Genomic DNA, 26733 nt, shown 5'->3' on the forward strand with positions numbered 1-26733 from the left:
GAGGGGGATTCGATCACGGAGGGCTTCTACATCAACCCTATTGCCCTTTCGATGAAGCGTGAGTAGTTTACCACAGACCTACGGGTCCATAGCTAGTAGCTAGATGTCTTCTTCTCTCTCTTTGATTCTCAATACCGTGTTCTCCTCGATGTTCTTGGAGATCTATTCGATGTAATACTTTTTTGCGGTGTGTTAATTTGCCGAGATCCGATGAATTGTGGATTTATGATCAGCTTATCTATGAATATTATTTGAATCTTCTCTGAATTCTTGTATGCATGATTTGATATCTTTGTAATTCTCTTCGAACTATCAGTTTGGTTTGGTCAACTAGATTGGTTTTTCCTGCAATGGGAGAAGTGCTTAGCTTTGGGTTCAATCTTGCGGTGTCCTTTCCCAGTGATAGTAGGGGCAGCAAGGCACATATTGTATTGTTGCCATCGAGGATAAAAAGATGGGGTTTTCATCATATTGCTTGAGTTAATTCCTCTACATCATGTCATCTTACTTAATGCGTTACTCCGTTCTTTATGTACTTAATACTCTAGATGCATGCTGGATGGCGGTCGATGTGTGGAGTAATAGTAGTAGATGCAGAATCATCTTCGGTCTACTTGACATGGATGTGATGCCTATATTCATGATCATTGCCTTAGATGTTGTCATAACTTTGCGCTTTTCTATCAATTGCTCGGCAGTAATTTGTTCACCCACCGTATTATTTGCTATCTTGAGAGAAGCCTCTAGTGAAACCTATGGCCTCCGGGTCTATTTTCCATCATATAAGTTTCCGATCTACTATTTTGCATCTTTTACTTTCCGATCTATAAACCAAAAATACCAAAAATATTTACTTTATCGTTTATCTATCTCTATGAGATCTCACTTTTGCAAGTAACCGTGAAGGGATTGACAACAACTTTATCACGTTGGGTGAAAGTTGTTTGATTGTTTGTGTAGGTATTCAGTGATTTGTGCATTGTCTCCTACTGGATTGATACCTTGGTTCTCAAACTGAGGGAAATACTTATCTCTACTTTGCTGCATCACCCTTTCCTCTTCAAGGGAAAAAACAACGCAAGCTCAAGAAGTAGCACTGTTGCAACTAGTACTATTGCAGAGACGGCTGCTATTGCATCTGGGGCTGGTTCGTGTTTGGAGGCACGACACCTTGAGCCGACTAGGCATGGTGGTTCCTGCTCCTGGAACTATTCCTGCAATTGGTGCTCCTGCTGCTACTCCCGTGCCAGATTCTATGTTTACTCTCGGCATTGCCTGGAGAGGGGCGTCTTGTGGTGTTTGAAAAAGTGTTTGCGGCTCCAGCGGGCCTATCCCAGCTAGAAACCGGCTCTGGTGCCTCCTTTGACGCACCGTGGACAACTCCCTTCGCCCGCGCATGTGTCCTGCTCTGCCTCCTCGGGTCTCCGGATCATCTCCTCGCCGCCAGCGACCTCCTGCCGCTGGTTTCCATCGCCGTCAACGGGAATCTGCTCCGTCGTTGTCGCCGTACCGAACCTCCGCCGAACTAGGGTATGGGTTTGACTGTGTGTGCTATTCCTTTAACTCTGATTCATAGCACATTGCTTTGCCATGATCTTTACCACGTATGCAAATGATCTATCCACTGAAAACATCCCTTAGGTTAGATTTGATTTGGAAATTTAGGGTTAGGTCTCCGCCGAACTCATCTCGGACCGACCGAGTTGTAGAAATCGGTCTCACCGATTAGGCTTAGGCCATAGCACATGCATTTTCGGTCTGGCCGAAAACTGCACATCGGTGTGACCGAGTTCAATTCTCTGTGAAACCCTAGCAGTCTCGGTGCCACCGAACTGTGACTCGGTCTGACCGAGTTCACATGTTTAGGCTCCAAAAATTGCTTCGGTATCACCGAGTTTATCAAATCGGTAGCTCCGAAATGCTTTCTGTGGTGAACTAAAACTAAGTTTTTAAGTCATCTGTTTTACAAAAATTCTGCACTTTGTGATGCTCATCCACTCTACCTCGTCTACATCTATTCACAAGGTCTGCTGTCAGTGTGTTTGCTAAGATGTCTGACCAGAGTGACAGTCAGAACAGATCTGAGGAACAAGTGCAACTGAGTGAGGGTTCAGATCCCTCAAGCAGCTATGATGAGGGCAGTAGAAGCACACCTAGTAACTTGCCCAAGGCAGCCACTAGAGCAAGGAAGAAGAGAACCTTAGACTCTGAGGATGAAGATTATGTGGCTGTTGAGGATGAGGCCACCTCAAAGAAGAAAGTGCTGAAGAAAGAGTATGGCACAGCTGTTGCAACTAAGCCAGGCTTGAACAAGAAGGCACCTACCAGAAGAGTCCCAATGTCTAAAGCCAGGGCATCCACTCAGGAGCCCTCCAAGTCAACTAGAGGAGAAGATGCTGCTGAGGAAAAGAAAAAGAAGGAGATAAAAAGGGGAAGATGGTGCAAGAAGGTAGACCCCATGGCTGAATTTGAGAAGCACTCTTTTGATGATGAAGAAGAAGAAGAGGATGCTCCAGCACCCAAAGCTCAGAAGCTTATGGGAGATGCAATTAAGTCAGGGGCTGCTCCATCTAAGCCCAAGTCTGCTCCCAAAGCTCAAGCTCAGAAACCCCCAAAGCCCAAGAGAAACACTAGAAGCATTCCTGCAGGAGAGAAGAACAAGGACCCAGTGCCTCAAGCTGAAGAAGAGGATGAAGAGTCTCTTGTTTTGAGAAAGCCGAACCCCAAGATTCCAGACCATGATGATGCTCATCCAGTGGTTGAGGACATGCATATCAGAAAGGATGCTGGACTGAGATTGTGGAGACAGTCTGATCCCTATGCCGTGAGGAGGAGGACTGCAGTTGACTACATGTTTCGTACAAAGAAACAACAAGACTTCTATGAGACCATTCTGCTTGACAAGAAGCCAATTGTCTGTGACATGAGATGGGTTGATTGGGAATACATCAAGGAGAATGAAGATCACTTCCCAGGAGTTTATGACAGCTTCAAAGCATGTGGAGTTGACAAATTTGTTGGGAAGAAGCTCACAAAATGGAATGATGAGTTGATCATGCAGTTTTACTCCACTGCTCACTTTTACCCAGATGGGAAGATCATTTGGATGTCTGAAGGTACTAGGTACCAATCCACTATTGAAGAATGGGCCAAGCTGATCAATGCCCCAGAGGAACATGAAGATGACTTAGATGTGTATGCAACGAAGAAGAAAGACCACAACACTATGGCTAACATGTACAAAGAGATCCCTGATAAAGCTTTGGAGACACACAAGCTTGGGTCTGTACATTATTTGTTGTCTAGTTTGCCTATCATCAACACCATTCTAAGGCACACATTGCTACCAAAGTCAGGAGATCACAAGATGATCAGAGGACATTCCATCAACATGTTGCAAATTTTTTATGTCCCTCAAAAGTTTAAAGTCATGAGCCTGATTGTAGAGACAATCAAGAGGACAGCTGCTGATCAAAAGAGGAGTTGTGGGTATGCTCCACATATTCAGGAGCTCATCAATGCTAAGATGGGCACAGGAATATACTTGTTGGACAAAGAGCACTTACCCTTGCTCCCTGAGTTTGAAGATAATGAAGTTGTCATGAATGAGAATGAACCTTCATCAGCTCAAGCACAAGAGAAGAGAGCAAAAGCTAAAGCAGAGAAAGCTGCCAAGATGCCTAGTGTTGAGGAAGCATCTCAAGTTTTCCTGAAGAGCAAACAAGACCAGCTTGGATATCTGATTCAAGCTACTTTGAGGATTGAGAAGGGATTGGCCACCCTGACTCGGAATCAGGAGAGTTTGGAGAGGATCATAGAGACAAAATTTATGATCTTGATTTGAAGGTAACTGAGATCCAAACAGTAGTTGATCAGCTCCAGGAGGAAGCAGAAGAGAGGAAAGGGAAGGAAACTACTGATGTTTTTCAGTGAGTGCCTAGAGGTCAGAGGTCTGCTGCAGTACCCATGGATGACACTAGAGCCACCACATCAGCACCAGCAGCCACAGTTTCAGTGCCACCTCCAGCAGCCACTCCACCAGCTCCAACAACATCAACTGATGCCTTCGTCCTTGGAGTTCTCTCTACACCACCTCCCGAAGACCAAGCCTGAGAGACGCATAGCTCTATGCATTTTCAAACTTTTTGGTAACTTGTTGCCAAAGGGGGAGAAATATGTATAGATCATAGGCTTCGAGAGAGCGTGTTTTGTCTTTTATCTCTCTTGCTTTTGGTTGAACTTTATTACTTTATGTCCTTGTGTGAGATACTTGTATGATCATGTGTTTGATCATATGCTACTTTAATGCTTGCTTGGATGATATTATCCTTTATATCCATATATGATCATTCACTTTGCTTGGTGGTGAGTGCATGCTTTTAATTTATATCATTTTGAGCGCTCCACCAAGATGTATGTGACATGGAAGAGTAACCCATGATCCTAATCGATTGTGCATTTGCATTCAAAAGCAAATCTTAAATAATGCACAAATTTAGGGGGAGCTCTTGCTTATCACATACTTCTCAAAGCGACGAGGTACTTCAATCTTATTATCATTTGTCGAAGCTTTGATCTATATGTTGTCATCAATTACCAAAAAGGGGGAGATGGAAAGTGCAACTATCCCTGGGTGGTTTTGGTAATTATTAACAACATATAGCTCATTGAGCTAATGCTATTTCAAGATGAATATTTCAGGAAACTTCAATGATTGGCATGGCATGGATTAGAAACGTGGACCCCTCAAAATGCTAAGGACAAAAGATTGTCTCAAGCTCTAAAGCTCAAGACTCTACATTTTACTTTTAGTGATCCAAGATCACTTTGAGTCCATAGGAAAAGCCAATACTATTAAAAGGGGATGAGGTGTTGCTTAATAGGTTTCTTGCTCAAAATGCTTAGTGATATGCTCCAAAACTCTCAACCACTTTCTCACATCCACACATGTCCCAAACCAAAAGTCAAGCTCGGCCCCACCAAAACTTTCTATCCGGCGCCACCGAGTTCATTTGACATAGCCACTGCCACAAACCCTAGTCACTTCGGTTTCACGGATCCGAGATGGGATTGCAAACTCTGTGTTTCCCTCCGTAACGTTTCGGTCCAACCGAAATGAGCGATCGGTCCCACCGAGTTTGCAATGCAAACTCTCTGTTTCCCCTTCGTAACGTTTCGGTCCAACCGAGATGAGCGAATCGGTCCCACCGAGTTTGCCTGACCAACTCTCTGTTAGCCTGTTACCAAAATCGGTCTCAACGAGTTTGTGTAATCGGTCACACCGAGATTACGTTATGCCCTAACCCTAATAAAATCGGTCCCACCGATTTGACATGTCAGTCCCACCGAAAACCCTAACGTTCACATTTTGAACTAAATCGATCTGACCGAGTTTCATTATTCGGTCCCACCGAGTTTGGTGATTTGTGTGTAACGGTTAGATTTTGTGTGGAGGCTATATATACCCCTCCACCCCCTCTTCATTTGTGGAGAGAGCCATCAGAACATGCCTACACTTCCAACATATATTTTCTGAGAGAGAACCACCTACACTTGTGTTGAGGTCAAGATATTCCATTCCAACCACATAAATCTTGATCTCTAGCCTTCCCCAAGTTGTTTTCCACTCAAATCATCTTTCCACCAAATCCAATCCTATGAGAGAGAGTTGAGTGTTGGGGAGACTGTCGTTTTGAAGCACAAGAGCAAGGAGTTCATCATCAACACACCACCTATTACCTTTTGGAGAGTGGTGTCTCCTAGATTGGTTAGGTGTCACTTGGGAGCCTCCGTCCAGATTGTGGAGTTGAATCAAGGAGTTTGTACGGGCAAGGAGATCGCCTACTTCGTGAAGATCTACCCTAGTGAGGCAAGTCCTTCGTGGGCGATGGCCATGGTGGGATAGACAAGGTTGCTTCTTCGTGGACCCTTCGTGGGTGGAGCCCTCCGTGGACTCGCGCAACCGTTACCCTTCATGGGTTGAAGTCTCCATCAATGTGGATGTACGGTAGCAGCACCTATCGGAACCACGGATAAAAAATCTCCGTGTCTACATTGCGTTTGCTCCCTCAAACTCCTTTCTTTACCTTCATGTGCAATTGTTTTACATTCCGCTGCTATACTCTTAGAATTGCATGTGTAGGTTGATTGCTTGACTTGTGCAAAGTTGCTAAAATCTGCCAAGACTTAAAATTGGGAAAAGGCTAGATTTTTATTTGGTCAAGTAGTCTAATCACCCCCCCTCTAGACATACTTTCGATCCTACACCTGCGCCGGCTACCACTAGGGTGTTGGCTACCTGGCCCGGCGTACCAAAAACTGGGTTCTGGCTTGAGAATGCGTCCGGCGGGGTTGTGATCAGGTTTCCGTTGCCGTCGTAATGAGGTTGTACCTGTTGATCTCCTGTCATGTAGACAGATGCGTGACGAGGTGGCCCGTGAGAGACTGGGTACTCTTCCTCATCTGAATATCAACCCAACTTCTCGTCGAAAAGCGAGAGGAAGGACTCGGTTTCATCGTGGTTATTATCGCCCCGATGATTCGCTGTTAGAGCAGACGAGCGTGGCACTTCCTGAGACAGAGTCGGCGGCAATTTTTGGATCCTGCACGGTTCCGCCGATGAACCCAATGAAGACGTCGATCTTGCCGAAGGGGACCCGAAATCCTGACTCAAGGGAGTCGGTCTCGGGACCCCAGCCTGCATCGTTGATGTAGATCCTTCTGCGCCAGCTCTTCTTCATCCAGCGATCGCAAGCTTCTCGATCCCTAGGAAGCCTCCCTCCAAGAAGACAACACCCTTGTGCGCGCACCCCACGGTGGGTGCCAACTGTTGTGGGGTTGTCATGGCAAGTGTCCTCATAGGAGAACTTAGTCGTGAGGCCATAGCTACGAGGTGAAGCCTTGTATGGGGTTGGTCAGAAACGAGAGTCACGAGTTTACCCAGGTTCGGCCCCTTTATTAAGGGTAAAACCTACTCCTCCTAGATTGCTTATTGAATACGGTGATCTGGATTACAAGGGTGTTATTTAGCCACCTCTGTCTTGAGAGCTTAGAACTTGTTCTTTCTGACGACCCAGGAACCCCCTTTATATAATAATAGGGTCCCTGGGGTTACAAGAGATTCCGTTCAACCCGTAGTCAGAGTCCTACTCCAGTCTCCATCGTGCTTTCCAAGCTGTGGACCCCGTCTGGTATTGGGATTCCGGGAAAAGCCGGGTCCTGTTTCCACCGGCCGGGTTCTCTCCAGGCTCACCAGCCCACGAAGACTCGACCCAGGTAGCTTCCTGGACAACCCGGTCCTGGGCCTTCTGGCCTTGGCGGGTTGTGTCTTGGGCACCCGAGTCCAATCCAAGGGTAATTCCCCCAACACAGGCGCCACGCTGCCCGCCGCCCACGCCGGCCTCCACGTTGATGACTTTGGGTATACACAGATGCCCTGCACCTGCCGGCTATCGCTTCGGATAATCTCCACCTCAAAGATGCGTCCGCCGCCAGCAGGAGCAAAATGAAGCGAAAGAGAGCCCAGCGCGCACAATGCCCGACGAGAGGTGTAAAACAACAAACTTATAGGAAATTAGAACCGGCTTAAGGAAACGACCAAAACACCCACGAAAACAACCAACTTGTTAGGCCGAGCAACCGATCCTCCATCCCAAGGCAACTCGAGTCGGCAGAGTGAAACAACTCAGCACAAAGCAAGCGATGCTACGAGCGGCAGTGCTCGGCTAGAGCGAGGAAGCAACCCGACAGGGCCGAGTGCGCGCGCATGGTGGCCTCTTGCCTCCGCGACCCCTGGCCAGATGGAACTCATGGACGATTGTCCAGCCATCACGACCCTAGCTAGCTGACCCGCTCGGCCCATCCGACATGCGCCAACCGCCGACAACCGCGCGCGGGGGCCAGCTAGCGCGACCGAACCACCCCACTTGGAGCCAAAGGCCGCTGGCAGTCGGGTCCACCACCCATCATGCGCGGGAGCTTGCCAGTGGATACGACTGAAAACACCATTGACATTGGCCTCGTGTGCGTTCGTGGTCCACCCACCATGGACCCCTAAGGCTCGTGGCCATGGCGCACGCCATCCGGGCCGATCGGACGTCGCGAAGAACACCCAGAAGGCGCCTGCAGCACGCCATCGGGAATGGGACGGTGTGGACGGGCTCGCCGTCCGGGCCTGGGTGGCGTGAGCAGACAACCCTACACGGAGCCAAAGGCAGCGGATAGGCGGGTCCTCCCACCCCATCACGAGCGAGACCTCGCACACGGGCGTGACCGAAAACTCCGCATGATGATGCCCCCTAGCGCTCCCGTGGTCCATCCGCCATGGACCCCGAGGCAGGTCGTCTGAGTGCACGCTGCCCGGGTAGATCGAACAGTGTGGGGAGCCCACGAAAGGCACCTGTGGCACGCCAATGGCAAACAGACGACATGAAGAGCCTCCTTGCCCGCGAAGCCCCACAAAATGGGTACTCCAATATTCTTTACAGGAGTAATGACAGGCCGCACTCGTTACTTTGTTTCTGAAAAGATTATTACAAGGAAATACGAGATTTCTTTGGTTTTTCTTTGGCGGGAAGGAACGGCGGGAAGGAGACATACGTTGGACGAAAAATGGATGGGCCGGCAGCACGGGCACCAGGGCGAGCAGGCAAGCCGGTGGCGCGCCCCTCCCTTGGGAAGATATTTTGATCAAAAGTCAAATCAAATATAATAATAAATCTCTAGAAAAGTTTCCACCGTTCCAACATTCGAACCCTATCCTCTCGCTTCCTTCCGCTGCCACTTGCCACTTCGTCCTTCCGCTTCTTCCCCCGAAGCCCGAATCCTCTCTCTCCTCCCCGTCATAAACAGGGACCTCAAACAAGTTCTCTTGTACCTCCGCGCCTCCTCGGATTTGATTTCTTCGGTAGGCGATAAGGAACCCGAAATGCACTGGCTTGTTCCGATTACCTCTTATTTTTTGCTCTAACCTGAATCTCCTGTCTTCTCCTATCCATGCAGTTCGTTGCGGATTTCCCTCCCGTCTGAGTACTAATTTCGCTCGGTTTCCCAACAAATTTCGATATCCATGCTCCACGTCAGGCTCGCTCCTGGGCCTGCACCGCGTAATTTATCTAGGTAATACTACCAATAGCTCCTAATACGGCTGGGACTAATTGTTTTGATGCATGTGGTCTCTAATGGGGATTGGTGGTTTGGGGTTTTGGTTCAGGAGATGGGATTCCAGCGCATACCTACATAGCTGGTGTTCCGTTCCTTGTCCAAGCAGGCTCAGTCTCTCGAGGGCATATTCAATTAAATCTTCTTCGATTGGTAGCGCCACGGGACTTTGTCTTGGGCAATGTTGCCGCATCAAGCCTTTGTCCTGCAAATGCAAGCTAGGTAGGTCTTCTCAGCCGCCACCTGACTCGAGGCAACATTTTAGTGCATCTTCATCCGCATCAGAGGCGGTTCTCACTGCGCAGTCCGATATCCGGAAACTTTTTGTTGCCAATGAGAAAATCGGCGTTCTGCTGCTAAACCTTGGAGGCCCAGAGACCCTTGATGATGTCCAGCCTTTCTTGTTTAATCTCTTTGCTGATCCGGTAATTACCATCCTCATATGCAATTATGAGCCTCTTAAGTTTTTTCACTTGCTATATTTCCCAGTCTTCATTTCGCCCAAAAGATTATGTCGAGCAAGAATTTATCATTTTCCTGGAAATGTACAACAATTTACTTTGTACTCCCTCTGTAAAGAAATATAAGAGCGTTTACATCACTAAAGTAGTCTTATATTTGTTTACGGAGGGAGTACTTCTCATCAAATTGTAAAGGCCAAATCAACCTTGGAGCTTTGCATCAAGTTCTACAATCATGGGATACATTTTGTAGCTAAAAAATAAAGAGCTTCAGAAGTTCAGATGTGCCTCCTTACAAGTGCTTTTGAGGAAATCACACTGCAACTTATTTTCTCCTACTCATTGGCTATCTCATGATACATTATGACAGGATATCATCCGTCTTCCTAGGGCGTTCCGCTTTCTGCAGAAGCCGCTAGCACAATTCATTTCTGTTGCAAGAGCGCCAAAGAGCAAGGAAGGTTATGCATCCATAGGTGGTGGTTCACCTCTTCGACAAATTACTGATGCGCAGGTGCATTGTAATCTTGTATTGTCTTAATTGCTAACTTCTCATGGATCCTGCACAAGTGAATCTCTTAACACAATGGATATTACTGAAATTCACTCACTACTGAACAACATAACTAAAAAATAGTTCTGTATCACACATTAAACCTACTGTTCAGCAGAATTAAAGCTATCTGCCCAAATGACAGTAAAATGTTGAAAAAAGATTGTCTCCATAATCCTAGGAAGCACTGGAATTGCACTTATCACCAAGGAGCATAAGTGAAACAAAAACAAAAGAAACTGCTTGCTACTCATAATATAAGATCACTCGAAACCACCTACGCCTAGTCCATGAGTCACAACTCCTAACAATATAGCGATCTGTTCAGCAGCTAATTGTCTGAGCAAGATGCAGCATAATGCACAACCATGCATGTTGTGAATAATTATTGTAATATTTATTCTAACCATTTATAATGTTCACTTGTTTTGAAGAAAATAACCATAGAGGAAACCCATACAGTATATGTAGGAACCCATATTTGCATCCGTGGGGACTTGAACTCAGGTGGTGGGGCTGTAAATCCACTTCCCCAAATAATTGAGTTAGGCTCATTTCGTTCTTGTAATGTTCCCTCAAGCCAATGTCGCACTGCTAGATGGGTTAATGAGTCACCTGACAAGAATACTTCTATTTGATGTTGAGCAAGAAAATATGTTGTTTCCCTTAGGCGTTGACCTATTTATATCATTATGATGCTAAGTAAATTAGTTAAGGTCTCCTCACTTCTCCTATATTATTCATATCTTCCCATAAACTATATGCATCCTATATTATATTTCATTTTATGGTTTTACCATTTTATGGGAACCTTGTACAGGGAGAAGCACTTATGGAAGCATTATGTGGAAAGGATATCCCTGCTAAGGTGTACGTGGGAATGCGGTACTGGCATCCCTTCACCGAGGAAGCTATAGAACAAGTAGGGGCTTTTCATGTCTCCATTATGCTAGTTTGGTTCTGCTGTTTACTTTATTGATAATTTTCTGGCATTTGTTTCTGTCTATTGAAATACATTGCCCGCCTCTCTCCATGAGTCTGGACATTCGGAGCAACTGGTTGGTGCATGAATTCAATACTGTCAGTATCAGAAGTTACTGATAACAAATGGTAGAAAATGTGTTGCCATGACAAGGAAACGAAAATAGCCTAATGCGCTATCTAATGAGAGAAACGTCTAGATTATTACCGAAAAAGGCTTTCGCCCCGCTTTATAGATAAAAGCAAACCACCACAGCCCAACAGCCCAACACAAGTTCACAATGCATGCGCACACACACACACACGCATGAAGGTACAGTACAGACAAACACAGAGAGAGTACAAGAGGGTTCTGCTGAGGGCACAGCTCAACAAGTCCTAAAAAAGAAAACACAAGCTGTAGCATACACCACAAACGTCTAGATTATTACAAGAAACTCCTCCTAAGCTAATTGTTGCTCAATTATTTCACCTCCATGACGCTGATCTTTTCCCGAAGTACCTCGAGCTGGACACGCCCAAGTGCCTTGGTGAATATGTCCGCGAGCTGATCGCAGGTGCCGATGAAGTTGACGGCAATCTTTCCATCCTCAATGCAGCCTTTTGATGAAGTTGCAGAGCTGAATCGAAGATTTGTTGTCCAGGCTGGCGATGAGAGGATCTGTCCCGTGGAGATCGCCGAGGAGCTGCCCAAGCCATATGCCCTGGCATGCCACTGTGGCGGCGGCGATGTACACTCGCAGGAGAACAGCGAGATGACCTTCTGCTTCCGACATTGCCAAGACACCGGGCAATAGCCGAAGAAGAGCAGTGTGACTGAGGTGCTCTTCCGGTTGTCGATGTCGCCAGCCATGTCAGCGTCGCTGTAGCCGACGAGTCTCGTGTCGCCGGATTTCCTGCTGTAGCTGCAGCTGTAGTGGAGCGTGCCCGCTATGTACCTGTGCTTGACGGCGCTCATGTGCTCTCTTGTGGGCGCCGCCATGAAGTGGCTCACCATGCCGACGGCAAAGCTGATGCCCGGGCGAGTGTGAACCAAGTAGCGGAGGCTGCCGACAATGCTATGATAGAAGGTGACATTGAACGGCGGATTTAAGCTCTTCGATGGCTTTAGACGCGGTTCCATCGGCACGTGCCAAAAAGGGAAATTGCCTAATGCGCTATTTAATGAGAGCAATAGCTAGATTTTATTACAACCATGGTTTTCGAGTCGCGTGACTAGTCGTCGACTAGTCGATGAGTCGCAAAAAAAATGTCGACTCAACTTAGTGTCGACTCGAGTCGCGAGTCGTGACTAGTCGCAACTGCAGACTCGACTTTTTCCAAGTCGCTACCCCAGATTACAACAATAATTATGCAGGAACCATCGTATTTGCAGAAGAGGCTACGGAGGAGGCCGTGCAGTTGAGATGCCGACAAGGAGTAGTGACGAGTAGCAACTAGCGGTTGAGCATGCAACACCAATTGGAAGGTGCATGTGCAAGACGGATTCGGCGAAACGATCCATGTTAACCTTTTTTCTTTTATAGAAGCTAGCTCAGCAGAAACTCTGAAGATAGCATTGGAACAGCAACGGGAGCAAGATGTGGCAAGCTGATGGGCGAGCGACAGCACCTAGCGGTAGCAATAGGAAGAGCAGAATGCTAGCAGCAGCATTGTGCAAAGAGTGGCAGTGACAGCTCCAGGTAAGCAGACGCCGTCGGGACTAAGTCTGGAGTTCCTTTGATGGTCACAGAGAGGGACGAACTCCAGAGGTGGGGATCAGACCAAAAATTGATCAGCCCTGAGAGATCAAGATTGACCGTGGACACTGGGAAAAACAATCCGATTGGGAAGAAACGAGCTGCGGCACCGGAGCAGAAAACACTAAACCTGGGCTCAGGATACCATGGAGGGGCAACTTAGATTGTACTGCATGGCCAATGGGACAAATATAGTATAGTACAATAGACCTGGGGTATAAGGAAGAAAATCTAGATTACTACGTAAAGAGACCTAGACCTATACTAATACTCTTTAACACATTATTTACTTTTGGATTGTGATTGGCAATAGTATGGTAATCTGAGATGCAGTTTTAAATCTTCTAACATACAAAAAGAATATTCAAAGTTCACAAAACTTTCAAAATCAATGCTATTATAGATATGGTAAATTACTTAGATATCTTACCGTAACTTATAGTATTTCGTTGCACTAGATATTAGTTTGTCCTCTTTGCATTGCAGATAAAAAAGGATGGAATCACAAAACTTGTTGTACTACCTCTTTACCCCCAGTTCTCCATATCGACCAGTGGTTCAAGTCTCCGTCTTCTGGAGAGCATATTCAGGTAAGTACAGTAATTTGAAATGATGAGTTGCACATCGCTTTTCAAGATTATACGAGTGACACATTCAGCTGCAATGTTAGAGAGGATGAGTATCTGGTCAATATGCAACATACGGTTATTCCTTCTTGGTATCAGCGTGAAGGATATATTAAGGCCATGACAACTTTGATCGAGAAGGAGTTGTTGAAATTTCCAAAACCGCAGAAGGTAAGAACCATGTTTCATGTTCTTGGTGTGCTCTCCTGACTGAAAGTAGTAGAAGGCTGTTGATATTGGAGGCGATTTCCTTGCTGTAACACAAAATATAATACTAGGCCATTCTTTCAGGCAATCTATGTGTGCCGAATTGCCAATGCTTAATATTTTCAAACTGGGCATACATTAAGACAGAAACGTTGTCATCTAGGTTACTAATAACGTAATAAAATTTAGCCACTCATCCTAACACAGGCTCTGGTTGGAACTGCTTAAGGGGGTAGAATATTTAACTTTGTAAGGGAGCAATAGGAATCACTCTTTCGGAAGTTTCTTTTCTAGAGAACGCATCCTCAGTAAAAAAATTCTGAATAACCTCACTCATGCTCACCCGGGATCAACTTCCTAGTCGGTCACTCATCCTCAAATTGTGCCAAGCCAAGCATGCTTAACTTTGAGGTTCCTTGCGGATGGACTACCCAAAAAAAAAGAATTTCTTGTTGATATGTGTAGTCTATCATTCATATTAAGCCAAAATGTCACATAGATTTGTAACACTCCGTAATGGTGTCCTGGACTAGGGGGTGCTAGCCACGTCGGCCCCCAGCCATATAGGCTGGGCCGAGGACCCCCATGAAGATAAACCAAGTGGGCCTCGTTTGTCGAGCCCAGGAGAGCCAGGATTGAAGATTCCAAAGACTTGGCGTGTACTCAATAGATTCAGAGGTAGTCTTCTCCATTATTGCCCTTAGATGCAACCGACCTATGTAGACAACAACTCATATACACACGATATTGCTGTAGATCACATGTACTCTGTACCCCCTTGAAATCGAAGCAGGACGTAGGGTATTACCTCTTCAAGACCAAGGCACCACCTGACCTGAGACCCGCCGCTACTCCAGCCGAAGAGACGAGCGGAAAGGCCCCGCCTTTCGCACCCCTGTACCACCCCCAACGCAGAGACCCAAAAGGACGGCCAAAACTGGCCTCCACCGCCCGTCCTGCAGCCCCGAGCGCGAGACGAGCTCCATCCTGCAGCCGGGCGCGAGACGAGCTCGGTCCTGCTGCCGGGCGCAAGACGAGCTCCGTCCTGCAGCTCCGGGCGCGAGACGAGCGATGAACCGCAGCTGGGAGAGGGCCAGCCCTTCGACCGAAGAATCACCCGGACGACGAGGAGATGGAGCGACGGTCGAAGCGGTCCGACCGCAAACGAGCTGACGCCGGAGAAAGCCGGCCTTCGCCACGGGCAGATCCGCCAAACCATCGTGTAGTCGCCGCGCCCCCGGGAGGCCACCACCACGTGCCGGACCTCCGAGCGCCGCCGCCCATGGCCGGAGCAACGGCTACGCGAGGCCGCTGCCCCACCCACGTCGTCCACCCGGATCCCACGCCAGATCCAGGACGGTCGCGCCGCCACCTGCCTCACAGCCGAGCCGCACCACCGCGACGGGCGCGCACTGCCCCGCTGGATCCACGCCGGCAGCACGCACCCACCGCCCCCGCGCCCCTGGCCCTGCGCCGTCAGCCAATCCCGTGCCAGATCTGGCAGGGATAAGGTCAACCCGCCACCACCGATGATGCAGCCACCACACCACCCCGGAACAGCAAGGCACCGCTGCGCCGCCGCCGGGCTCCGCCGCCAGACGCCGCCGACGCCGCCTCACGCGCCCGCTGTAGTGCCGCCGAGCCCCGCAGCAGCCCGACGCCCCCGACGGCAGGTTGTCCCGCGCCAACCCGAGCCCCCGCGCGGAGAGGAAGAAGAGGCCCCGCCGCCGCCTACGCCGGCCGGGCTTCGCCCGGCGGCGCCGCCAGGCGGCGGCGGGAGGGAGCGGCAGGAGGGAGAGGGACGGGGCCGGAGGGCTAGGGATTCCCCCGTCCGCTCGCGGGAGCGGAGCGGGGGTCGGGCTTCTGATTTTCTCGAGACCGGGTACTTGAGAAGTACCACCCAACCGAAGTCATTATATGATGCCACCTCCACTTGCCACAATCCTAGCAGCTGCTTACGCGCACAGTCCGAGTGATGGCCATGCAGGGCGAGCAGATGGTCAAGCCACGGCAAAATTGCTCACCACCACACAGCGAAGTCAACGATGAGGAACGATGGTCGCTGGCACTGCCAAAATCCCATGTTCGGGACAATCCAGAGTACCCGCACCATCCTCACAAGTAGCGGCCAATGGCTAATCAGAACCAGACAACAACACCGCACGCAGCCACCATCTCTGTCATCCTCATCCGCAACAGCAAATCATACCGAGGGAAGGACACAAATACCGTCATGCATCTACGTAGTGAACGGATCATCTGAGACATGAATGACCACGGAATTGCCAGTCCACAAGGGAACCATCGACAGCTCCGCATCACCTGCTGCAGGTCTAGATCGATCTGACTTCGGCGGACATCACCATTGCCGCCAGATTGGATGTTCCAAGCCCCTAAGATGATGGCTGCCCAACCGATGCCGCACCCATCAGGACAACTGATCACGAGAGGCAACATCAACCCCGGCCGGCACCGCTCGCCGGCTGCGTGGGCGACGGTCCGCCACGACCCACCGCGTCTCGGGGCTGCAGAGGCGCCCCAGGACTATCACGGGTTGGGGACCATTATTGTCGGCGGCGGCTCACTTCCGGTTGGATCCTCCGCTGCACGCGACGCCATCAAGGAAAGAGAGAAGCGCTCTCGTTACTCCATGGCTGCCGCCAACCACGAACGAGCGCTGCTGCAGCAACTTCCTCTTGCACTACTTCAAGTCGCCACTGCACATCGCCAATGACTGCAAAGCGCTGCAGAAACAGAGCACACGTATATGCGCCAATACCAACATCCATTTGTGTCCATGTCGTGTGCCACCACGGGCCACACGTTCCATGTACATGTCTGGGCCACTGACCCGCACAAGCCCATGAAACCGCGAGGGTCGGCTCTGATACCATTTGTAACGCCTCGGCCACAGCCACCGGTTCCCGACCGTTATGCCTGGCGGGATCGAGACTGTCCCCACAGACCAACACTAGTCTTTCTTGTGCACTTTGTCCTCACTCGTGCGCATCTAGGATCAACTTCCGGGTCGGTCACCCATTCTCATATTGCTTCAAGCCAAGCATGCTTAACTTTGAGATTCCTTTCGGATGGGCTCCTGAAAAAGAAGGAATTCCTTGTTGATATGAGTAGTCTATCATTCCTAATAAGTCAAGATGTCACAGAGGAGGACAGTGGGCCAAACCGAAGGTTTGAGCCCCTCTAGTGCACCGAAGTCCCAAGCTTGGTGTAGACTGTCCGGCGGCATGAGCCCCAACCGCCACCAAACCTGACATGCAGAAGGGCGCAGGAGGAAGAGGTGTAGCACATCTTCTGAAGGAGCAACACATATTGGGCAGGAGCTGTTGGACCCAATACCTTTGCGGAGTGGATTTGCTATTTTATTGAGCCTATCTTTGAACAGTAGCCATGCAAATACCTTCACCTTGTTGGGAGCTTTGGAAACCCAGATTAGTGCTGCGTTGGGGTCGACGTCATCTTCTGCAATGATCTGTGCGTACGCATTCTTGGAGAAGGGCAGACCGTGAACGATGAACCTTTGGTCCGGCTGATGCTCAAGGCGAAAGTCCTGCAACAAAGAAAGCACCTCATCCAGTTCTACAGCAGTTACCCTAGTATGATAAGCTTCAAGCAAAAATATCTAATGATTGATGAAGATACATCTTAGATTATTCCTATTTTGCATCCATTTGTTTTCTTAACTTCAGACAGATCTTAGCCTTTTCAGTTTCTTTGTTCTGATGAATGAAATATTATACCTGATGGGACATGAGATTTGCAGGTTATGATATTTTTCAGTGCTCATGGAGTTCCTCTGGCATACGTTGAAGAAGCTGGTGATCCGTATAAAGCAGAGATGGAAGAGTGCGTGGATCTTATCATGGAGGAGCTCGAAAAAAGAGGAATGGCAAATCCATGTACACTTGCTTATCAGGTCAATACATCACATGCTGATACCCCGTGTATTTTACGTAAGCAACTACAGTACTCCTTGGCTTTTGCAATCACCATCCAAATGGGGAGCCTATGTAGTGTGCATTGCTAGCATAACATCGATATGGTGGTTGCTCCAGTCCAAGTACAGCAGCAGATAAAAGTGATGCTTAGTCTTATTTGAAGTGTTACCTGGCCTTCTAAACTAACATATTGGCATAAATTTCCAGAGCCGAGTAGGACCAGTGGAATGGCTGAAACCCTACACTGACGAGACAATTATTGCTCTTGGGCAGAGGGGGGTAAAGAGTCTTCTAGCAGTTCCCATTAGGTATACTTCTCTTAACTTGGTTTCTGCTGTCGTAATTAAAGTGATACTCTATATGCAGTATGCCCCTTATAAACTAAACTATTAGTTTGATAATCATCATTGTTTATTCTTGTCTTCTCTCTTCAGTTTTGTCAGCGAACACATTGAGACGTTAGAAGAAATTGACGTCGAATACAAGGAGCTGGCTTTGCAATCTGGTATCAAGCACTGGGGACGAGTTCCCGCTTTAGGTTGTGAGCCCACATTCATTTCAGATCTGGCGGATGCTGTTATCGAAAGCCTGCCTTATGTTGGCGCAATGGCAGTTTCCAACCTTGAGGCTCGACAGGTAACAAGTATCACAGGACATGCAAAATGCCTTCTATTCGTGTTTTGTATGTGAATCAATCATGTCAGCTTCCAATATTCTACTCCCTCTATCAAAATATAAGACGTTTTTTTATACAAATGGAGTATCAAAAAACGTCTTATATTTTGATACGGAGGGAGTAATATGCATGTGGTTTTTTCAACCTAGAGTTAAACACAGGCCTGGTGATTCAATGAACCTATATGACTCAGAATATACTGGTGCAAATTGGAGCTGATTTTGTGTAACTAGTATGTAGCATTATAAGACTTGAGACCAAATACTGAATTAGGGTCAGCAGATAATATTAAAATGGTTTAAACATAAGTGACATGCAAAAACATGCCCTAGATGGGACACCCCTTATATGAAAATCTGATTGTGGTCAAAGCGCTGATCACTCCGTGGTCAGCATAGTAGTGATTCCTTGAACGATATCCTAAATAATTGAACATCCAGTAGTTTGTAAATTTGAAGGAATTGGCATCAGGAACTGCAATTTTTAATTTAATCAAGAAGCAGACTTACACTCGTTCACAGTAGAATTTCCAGTGAAAAATGGTGAATTATCTTTGCAGTCACTGGTGCCACTTGGAAGCGTGGAGGAGCTGCTAGCAGCCTACGACTCGAAACGCGACATGCTGCCTCCTCCGGTGATTGTGTGGGAGTGGGGCTGGACGAAGAGCGCCGAGACATGGAATGGACGTGCTGCTATGCTGGCCGTGTTGGCTCTCCTGGTGCTGGAGGTAACAACCGGACAGGGGCTCTTGCACCAGTGGGGTATTTTGCCACCTTTCCCTTAACAAGCGGGGATGGATGGATGGATGGATTTCAGGTCTCCCCTTGAGGGGATCTGATCGTAATTTTGGTTCATTTGGGGAATGTCCTGATGCTATATATGATGGATCGATTTGCCTTACGCCAAGAAAGGAAAATATGGACTCAATTCGCCGGTGTAAATATGCTAGACTGAAGAGAGCTTTACATTATTATTAACCAATAAGAGCTGTCGAATCGTTGGCTACAAGATCACAAACAAAAGCTGGAGCCTCACCCTGCCAAACATATTTATTTTCTTGAAAAGAGAACGCCTCTGGCTTCGGATGCACATCCTTTAGTAAACTCAAATGATAAAAATAAGACGTTGATTTTTAGGCTCCCCAAGCGAACGCTCTTCCTTTATCCAAAAAAAGCGAACGCTCTTCCAACATCGTTCGTGCATGTTATGTACAGAGTGAACAAAGATGAGCTCATTTCCCCCTCACCATGTCACCCACTCCCTTTCATTTCCGCCCACCGTATCCTCTCTCCCGTCCACCACACCTCTCCTAGCGAGGTGACGCGGCGGCAGCCTGGGGATTCCTGGCCTTCTATCCAGGCCTGTGGTGCGGGGCGGGGGTGGGTTGGGTCTTGGGTGGTGATGGTGGCCCGGCCTGCCGGTGGTGGTCGCCAGTGTTGCGCGACGGTGGTGGTCATGGAGCACGAGCAACGCCCCAGCCGCCGGCATCGCGAGGGGATGCGATGTGGCCAGCCGAGCGGTCACAGGTTGTAGTATTGGGGATACGGCGGCGGCGGTGGAAAAGGACCACGACGCAGTGGCCGAAGGCGTTCGTAGAGCAGTAGTACACCACGTTTGACACCAACCGGACGGCGCTGCAATATCCCAAGGATTTTTTTGTTACTACAACTTTTTGTGAATTCACTGATTTTGCTCTCATTTAGTGGTTTAAATATTGTAGATTATATCATGATAATGCTCCGACTATTTGGGCTGCTTTGAAAGATGTTATGTGCAGAGTGGAACAAAGCTGAGTTCATTTCCCCCTCACCTTGTCACCCACTCGCTCTCATTTTCGCTTACTGTATCCTCTCTCCCGTCCACCACACCTCTCCTAGCGAGTGATGCGGCGGCACCCTGGGGATTCCTGGCCTTTTATCCAGGCATGCGGGGCGGGGCGAAGGTGGGTTGGGTTTGGGGTGGTGCTGGTGGTCGGGGAGCAACGGTGGTGGCTGGTCCTGCGCGGTGGTGGTCACCAGTACTTTGCACGCGCAACGCCCTAGCCATCAGCGGCGCGAGGAGGATGCGGCGTGGCCAGCCGAGCAGGCACGAGTTGTAGTGGGGGATATGACGAAGATGTCTAGCCTCAACAACAATGGTGGAAAAGGATGATAACCCATAAATATAGGAGATCGTTTGTAGCCTTTTTTGGGTAAATAAGAGCCTCGAAACCAACAAGGAGCTAAAGATAGAACAAATATTCCCTCAAGTTCTATCGACCACCAATAACTTTATGCACACTTGCGTTTGCTGTACCTAGAACAAGAATAAAACTAGAAGTACTTTACGAGAATAAAACTACGAATAAATTGCAACATAATAAATTTAGTAGTTTAGTAGAAAGCTTTTGTCACACAAGAAAGTTATTTGTCCCTAGGCAATTGATAAGTAGACCGATAATCATTATTGCAATTTTATATAAGGGAAAGGCATGAGCTAGCATACTTTTCGTACTTGAATCATGTGCACTTATGATTGAAGCTCTAGCAAGCATCCACAACTACCAAAGATGATTAAGGTAAAACCCAACCATAAAATTAAGTATCAAGTCCTCTTTACTCCCATACGCAACAACCCACTTACTCGGGTATGTGTTTCAGTCACTCACGCCACCCACCACAAGCAAATCATGAACCTATTGCAACACCCTACATCAGGGATCCCTCACGTTTGCGTGACACGGAGGGCACCATAGGACAACATCAAAATAAAATATACAACTCAAACCAATCATGATCATCAATCAACCCATAGGACAAAACAGATATACTCAAATATCATAGGATAACCACATATCATTGGACAATAATATATAGTGTTGAGCACCATGTTTAAGTAGATAATTGCAGCGGGAATAGAGAGGTTACACCACTGCATAGAGGGGGAGAAAGTTGGTGTTGACGGTAGCAAGCTTGTTGATGTAGATCGCCGTCACGATCCTTGCCCTGGCGGTGTTGGGGAACGTAGCATGCAATTTCAAAAATTTCCTACGATCACGCAAGATCTATCTAGGAGATGCATAGCAACGAGAGGGGGAGAGTGTGTCCACGTACCCTCATAGAGCGAAAGCGGAAGCGTTAGGTTAACGCGGTTGATGTAATCGAACATCTTCGCGATCCAACCGATCAAGTACCGAATGTACGGCAGCTCCGAGTTCAGCACACGTTCAGCTCGATGACGTCCCTCGAACTCTTGATCCAGCAAAGTGTCGAGGGAGAGTTTCGTCAGCACGACGGCGTGGTGATGGTGATGGTGATATGATCCGCGCAGGGCTTCGCCTAAGCACTACGACAATGACCGGAGGAGTAAACTGTGGAGGGTGGGCACCGCACACGGCTAAGAAACAACCGTTGTACTTTGGGGTGCCCCCTGCCCCCGTATATAAAGGAGAGGGAGGAGGCCGGCCAAGGGGCGCGCCATAGGGGGGGGACCGACTAGGACTCCTAGTCCAAGTTGGCCCCCCTTCCTTTCTTTCGGAGGGGGAAAAGGGAAGGAGAGGGAGAGGGAGAAGGAAGGGGGGGGGGAGCGCCCCCTTCCCCATGTCCAATTTGGACAGCCCATGGGGGGGGGGGGCGCCACGCCTTGCGGGATCCCCTCTCTCCCCTATGGCCCATGTAGGCCCAATACTTCTCGGGGGGGGGGGGGGTTCCGGTAACCCCTCGGTACTCCGATAAATATCCGAAACGTCCCAAAACCGTTCCGGTGTCCGAATACCATCGTCCAATATATCAATCTTTACATCTCGACTATTTCGAGACTCCTCGTCATGTCTGTGATCTCATCCGGGACTCCGAACAATCTTCGGTCACCAAAACACATAACTCATAATAAAAATCGTCATCGAACATTAAGCGTGCAGACCCTACTGGTTCGAGAACTATGTAGACATGACCGAGACACATCTCCGATCAATAACCAGCAGCGGAACCTGGATGCTCATATTGGTTCCTACATATTCTACAAAGATCTTTATCGGTCAAACCGCAATGACAACATACGTCATTCCCTTTGTCAACGGTATGTTACTTGCTCGAGATTCGATCGTCGGTATCCTCATACCTAGTTCAATCTTTGCCAACAAGTCTCTTTACTCGTTCCGTAATGCATCATCCGGCAACTAAATCATTAGTCACATTGCTTGCAAGGCTTATCGTGATGTGCATTACCGAGAGGGCCCAGAGATACCTCTCCGATACTCGGAGTGACAAATCCTAATCTCAATCTATGCCAACCCAACAAACACCTTCGGATACACATGTAGAGCATCTTTATAATCACCCAGTTATGTTGTGACGTTTGATAGCACACAAGGTGTTCCTCCGGTATTCGGGAGTTGCATAATCTGATAGTCAAAGGAATATGTATACTCATGAAGAAAGCAATAGCAATAAAACCTAACGATCATTATGCTAAGCTAATGGATGGGTCTTATACATCACATCATTCTCCTAATGATGTGATCCCCTTCATCAAATGACAACACATGTCTATGGTCAGGAAACTTAAACATCTTTGATTAACGAGCTAGTCAAGTAGAGGCATACTAGAGACACTTTGTTTTGTCTATGTATTCACACATGTATCAAGTTTCTGGTTAATATAATTCTAGCATGAATAATAAACATTTATCATGATATAAGGAAATATAAATAACAATTTTATTATTACCTCTAGGGCATATTTCCTTCAGGCGGCACTCCGGCGCCACCGGGAGAGAGGGGGAGAGAGAGCCCCCCTCCTTCTTCTTCTTCCTTGGCCTCCTCCCTAGATGGGAAGAGGGTTCCCCCTCTAGTCCATGACAGCACAGGGGCAGGAGCCCCTCCTAGATTGGATCTATCTCTCTGTTCTCTTCTGTTTCACGTTCCTATTTTCCAGTCCTTCACCGTTTCTTAAATTCCCGGAGATCCGTAACTTCGATTGGGCTAAGATTTTGAGAGGTTTTTTATCCATAAATTATCTTTATTGCGGCGAAAGAAGGGAAGCAACCGCCTTACCAGGTGCCCACTACCCATCAGAGTGCCCCGGGCACCCCATGGCGCGCCCTGATGCCTAGTGGGCCCCATGAGCACCGTCTTGCGTTGATCCTTCTTACAAAAATTCACATATGTTCCAAAAAAAATCTTCGTAAAGTTTTATCGTGTTTGGACTTTGTTTGATATGGATAGTTTGTGAAACAAAAAACATGCAACAAACAGGAACTAGCACTGGGTACTGGATCAATATGTGAGTCCAATAAATCATATAAATTGTTGCCAAAAGTACGTGAAAGTTGTGTAAAATTGTCATGGAGCAATAAAAAATTATAGATACGACGGAGACGTATCAGTATCTCCAAGCTTAATTCCTGCTCGTCCTCGAGTAGGTAAATGATAAAAAAGATAATTTTTGATGTGGAATGCTACCTAGCATAATCTTGATCATATAATCTAATCATGTCATGAATATTAAGACACGAGTGATTCAAATCAATAGTCTATAATTTGACATAAAGACATCAATACTCGGGCATCCCAACAAACAATCATGTCTTTCAAAATATCAATGCTAAAGAACGCTATTCCTACAAAATCATATAGTCTTGTCATGCTCCATTTCTTGACACAAAGTATTTATCGTGCACAACCCCAATGACAAGCCGAGCAATTGGTTCATACCTTTTAACGCGCTTCAGCTTTTTCAACCCCCACGCAACACATGAGCGCAAGCCATGGATATAGCGCTTTGGGTAGAATAGAATACAGTGATAAAGATTAATATGGAGAAGACAAAAAAGGAAGAAAGTCTCACATCGACGGGGCTAATCAACGGGCTATGGAGATGCACATCAATTAATATCAATGCGAGGAGTAGGGATTGCCATGCAACGGATGCACTAAGAGCTATAAGTGTATGAAAGCTCAAACTGAAAACTAAGTGGGTGTGCATCCAACTCTATAATGAAAAATTCCCACTAGTATATGAAAGTGACGACATAGGAGACTCTCTATATGAAAAACATGGTGCTACTTTGAAGCACAAGTGGGGAATTAGCATGCCCCTTCTCTCTTTTTCTCTCATTTTTTCTTTTTCTTTTTTTGTTGGGCTCTTTTTAGCCTCACTTTTTTCTTTTTTTTTTCTTTCCTTTTTATCTTTTTCTGGAGTCTCATCCTGACTTGTGGGGGAATCATAGTCTCCATCATCCTTTCCTCGCTGGGACATGCTCTAGTAATGAATAATGATGATCATCACACTTCTGTTTACTTACAACTCAAAAGAACTAAAAATTACAACTTGATACCTAGAACAATATGACTCTATATGAATGCCTCTGGCAGTGTACCAGGATGTGCAATGATCTAGCGTAGCAAGGATATCAAAAAACGGACAAGCCATAAAAATATCATGCTAGCTATCTTACGATCATGCAGAGCAATATAACAATGAATGCTCAAGTCATGTATATGATGATGATGGAAGTTGCATGGCAATATATCTCGGAATGGCTATGGAAATGCCATAATAGGTAGGTATGGTGGCTGTTTTGAGGAAGATACAATGAGGCTTATGTGTGATAGAGTGTATCATATCACGGGGTTTGGATGCACCTGCGAAGTTTGCACCACATCTCGTGGTGAGAAAGAGCAATGCACGGTACCGTAGAGGCTAGGAAATTACTGCAAGGTAAGAGGCACATAATCCATGGACTCACATTAGTCATAAAGAACTCACATACTTATTGCAAAAGTTTATTAGCCCTCGAAGCAAAGTACTACTACGCATGCCCCTAGGGGGATATATTGGTAGGAAAAGACCATCGCTCGTCCCCGAGCACCACTCATAAGGAAGACAATCAATAATAAATCATGCTCCAACTTCTTATCATAACGAGAGACTATACGTGCATGCTTCGGGAATCACAAACCTTAACACCAATATTCTTACTAACCACAATCATTCACTAGTACCTCCCACATATTATCATCTCTATATCGCAAATTTATTACAAGGAATCAAACATATCATATTCAGTGATTCGAAAGTTTTATGTAGGATTTTATGACTAATCATGTGAATGACCAATTCCTATTGACTCTCTAAATAGATATAAGTGAAGTATGAGAGTTTAATTCTTTCTGCAAAAGACCATGCTTTAATAAATATAAGTGAAGCAAAAGAGCATTCTACAATTCTATATGTAGAGAAACATGCAATCTAAACTTCAAATGATATAAGTGAAGCATGGTGCATTATTAAGAGAAAAATAAAATGCACACGCCGCTCCAAGATTTACACATATCACGTGAACTAAACAAAAACCGAAACATACCGATACTTGTTGAAGAAAGATGGGATGCCTTCCGGGGCATCCCCAAGCTTAGACGCTTGAGTCTCCTTGAATATTTACTTGGGGTGCCTTGGGCATCACCAAGCTTGAACTCTTGCCTCTCCTCCTTCTCCTTATATCGAGACCTCCTCGATCTTCGAACACTTCATCCACACAAAACTTAACAAAACCTCCACGAGATCCGTTAGTATAATAAAGCGAATCACTACTTTAAGTACTGTTGCAAACCCATTCATATTTTGTTTTTGCATTATACCTACTGTATTCTAACTTTTGCATGGCTTATACCACCTATACAATCCATAGTTCCATCAAAACAAGCAAAACAATGCATCAAAAACAGAATCTGTCAAAAACAGGACAGTCTGTAGCAATCTAAACATTGACCGTACTTCTGTAACTCCAAAAATTCTGAACAATTAGGACAAAATAAACAATTTGCATAGCAGTACTGTGTAATTTTTTAAGAATTTTTGCATGTTCCAGTAAAAAAAAAGTAAATTCACGCACTACAGCAAAAGTTTCTGTTTTTGCACCACACATACCAAACAAGCAATCTAAACGTGCTAAAGGCAAATCTTGGCACATTATTTTTATAATACAATGGATTTGTACAAAGGGATAATTATTTTTGTTGATTTTTTTTCGGTAATCAAGGTTTGCAAAGTTTCCATCGGCATGAACAAAGTTCAAGGAGCTCCCCCACTTCAACAGTGCTTGTCTTTCTTACTTTCACTTTTCCTTTTGAAAAGTTTTAAGTTCCCCTCTATATTTATTTGTTTTTAAACTTTATAAAAGCACAAGACAGAATAAAATGACTCTCTAAAACTTCCGGGTTGTCTTCCTAGCAATGCTTTCTTTATAGCCATTAAGCTAGGCATAAAGTGCTCAAATAATTGATCTGCCCGGATCCCAAGGTATATCGAAGCCAATTTTAATTAACAATGATTTGTAATTTAGTAGTGAGCACCAAGTAACATATATCATGCAATGACGAAGCCTAACTCTCTTC

At 46.7% G+C, this 26733-nt stretch overlaps 1 protein-coding gene across 1 annotated transcript; it reads left to right on the top strand.

Annotated features, from left to right (window-relative positions):
- Nucleotides 1-8702: 8702 nt before the first annotated feature.
- Nucleotides 8703-19363, top strand: LOC123180821 (ferrochelatase-2, chloroplastic). The gene is made up of 11 exons (XM_044592959.1): nt 8703-8905; nt 9001-9117; nt 9212-9584; nt 9991-10134; nt 10994-11095; nt 13380-13483; nt 13564-13690; nt 17508-17660; nt 17890-17990; nt 18117-18318; nt 18918-19363. The coding sequence occupies exons 2-11, from the start codon at nt 9068-9070 to the stop codon at nt 19140-19142; spliced, it is 1581 nt and encodes a 526-aa protein (XP_044448894.1). The 5' UTR covers nt 8703-8905; nt 9001-9067; the 3' UTR covers nt 19143-19363.
- The last annotated feature ends 7370 nt before the right edge of the window (nt 19364-26733 follow it).

The sequence above is a fragment of the Triticum aestivum genome, chromosome 1D (genome assembly GCF_018294505.1).
Source record: "Triticum aestivum cultivar Chinese Spring chromosome 1D, IWGSC CS RefSeq v2.1, whole genome shotgun sequence".
NCBI lineage: Eukaryota > Viridiplantae > Streptophyta > Magnoliopsida > Poales > Poaceae > Triticum > Triticum aestivum.